Here is a 2,254-nt window from a genome sequence, read left to right on the forward strand (position 1 = left end):
GGGCTCACCGGTGTTGGAGGACACGGATTTCCCGATGTCGGCCAGGGAGCGGTGGATCGGTTTCTTGGTCTGGTGGCGGTGCTTGCGCAGGAGGACGTAGCTGAGCTTCTCCCGCAGCTCGGGCTTCAGCAGCCCGTCCTCGATCTGCTTCTCGATGACATCATCTGCAGCATGGTGACCAATTGGTGACACCATGGTGACCCCCAGACCCCCCCAAATCCCCCATCCTCGATCTGCTTCTCGATGACATCGTCTGCAACGTGGTGACCCAGGGGTGACCCCGGGATGAGCCAGGTGTGACTCCCAGGCCCACCCCAAAATCCCCTATCCTTGATCTGCTTCTCTCTGTAACACGGTGATGCTGGGGTGATCCATCAGTGACCCCCAAATTCTTCCAAAATCCCCCATCCTCCATCTGCTTCTCAATTACATTGTCTGCAGCACAGTGACTAAGGGGTGACCTCTCCAGAACCCCCCAAAATCCCCCATCCTCGATCTGCTTCTTGATGACATCATCTGCAACGTGGTGACCCATAGGTGACCCCGGGATGGCCCAGGTGTGACCCCCAGACCCCCTAAAATCCCCTATGCTTGATCTGCTTCTTGATGACATCGTCTGCAACATGATGACCCCGAGGTGACGCAGGGGTGACCCCCAAACTCTCCCAAAATTCCCCATCCTCCATCTGCTTCTTGATGACATCGTCTGCAACACGGTGACCTAGGGATGACCCCGGGGTCACCCCCAGACCCCCCAAAATCTACTCCTTGAGCAGTGACCCTCAAACCAGTGACCCCGAAATCCCCCATCCTTGATCTGCTTTTTGATGACATCGTCTGCAACGTGGTGACCCATAGGTGACCCCTGGGTGACCCCCAGACCCCCCAAATCCCCTGTCCTTGATCTGCTTCTCGATGACATCATCTGCAATACTAGCCCATGGTGACCCCCAGACCCCCCCAAATCTGCTGCTTCAGCAGTGACCACCAGAACCTCCCCAAAATTGCCTATCCTTGTTCTTCTCGATGACATCATCTGTAGCACCTGGCCACAGTGACCCCAGGGTAACTCAGGGGTGACCCCCAGGACCCCTAAAATTGCCCATCCTCAATCTGCTTCTCAATGACATTGTCTGCACCACCTGGCCACATCAGTGACCCTCAGAACCCCCCAAAATCTGGTCCTTGAGCAGTGACCCCCAGACATTGTCCCCACAGTGATGTCATCATTCCCCCAAATCTGCTGTCCTTGATCTGCTTCTCGATGACCTTGTATGTGTCACCAGCCATGGTGACCCCAGGGTGACCCATGGCTAACCCCCAGAGCCCCCCAGAAATCTGCTGTCCTCGATCTGCTTCTCGATGACATCATCAGAGACATAATCTGATGACACATCTGAGGTCACCCCCAGACCCCCAAAATCTGCTCCTTGAGCAGTGACCCCCAGAACCTCCCCAAAATCTGCTCCTTGAGCAGTGACCCCCAGAATCTCCCCAAATCTCCCATCCTTGATCTGCTTCTTGATGACATCATCTTAGACACCCACCTGTGGTGACCCTGGGGTGACCCATGGGTGACCCCCAGAGCCCCCCCAAAATCCCAACTCAGCAACTCCTGGAAGCAACCGATGGCTCCCAACTCCTGCCTTTGCTCATTCCCAGACAAATTCAGTTTTTATGGAGCGAATAAATGAGTTTCAATCCATTCCCAGCATTTTTGGATGCAGGGAGAAGCCTCCACCATCTCCTACCTATAATTTGGGGCAGGGAATATCCATCCAGGTCCAGGAGCACCGTTCCCGTCTGGAGACACGTCCGCAGCTCAAAGAGGCTGTGCAGGGACAACGTGGACACGTGGGGTTTGCTCCACCTCTCGCCGCCTTCCTCCACCTTCTCCTCGAATTTGATCCACCTGGAACGGAGGGGAAGTGAGGATGAGGGGATGGCTTTTCCTGGGGAGTTTCCCTCCTTGGAAAGCTTGGATTAATTAATTAATTCTGCGATGTTTGTGCTCGTTATCCCGAGTGGGAAGGGAGAATCTGGTGATGCCATTCCCCAAAGTGCTGTTTCCGTGATTGTGAAGAGGAGGAAAACCTCCCAGTCTCTCCAGAGGACCAAACTCTGGATTTTCCCCTCCTCAAATCTCTTTTAAGGGATCTGGGAGTTGTGGAATGGAGGAAAACCTCCTGGTCCCAGCAGGGAACCAAATTCCATAGATTTCCCCCTCCTCAAATCTCTCTGATGGGATTTGGGA

At 54.4% G+C, this 2,254-nt stretch overlaps 1 protein-coding gene across 1 annotated transcript in view; it reads right to left on the minus strand.

Annotated features, from left to right (window-relative positions):
* LOC130586953 (electrogenic sodium bicarbonate cotransporter 4-like) overlaps positions 1-2,254 on the minus strand; it is a gene marked incomplete at its 3' end in the record, with an annotated part of 33,294 nt that overhangs the window by 27,769 nt on the left and 3,271 nt on the right. The window contains exons 2-3 of the mRNA XM_057387889.1: positions 1,752-1,912; positions 9-164 (exon numbers count right to left, since the gene is read on the minus strand). Coding sequence (XP_057243872.1) covers positions 9-164; positions 1,752-1,912 — 317 coding nt within the window. The remainder of the gene's footprint in view (positions 1-8; positions 165-1,751; positions 1,913-2,254) is intronic.

Source organism: Malurus melanocephalus, unplaced genomic scaffold, assembly GCF_030028575.1.
Source record: "Malurus melanocephalus ecotype Western Australia unplaced genomic scaffold, MMel_1.1 scaffold_1422, whole genome shotgun sequence".
Lineage (NCBI taxonomy): Eukaryota > Metazoa > Chordata > Aves > Passeriformes > Maluridae > Malurus > Malurus melanocephalus.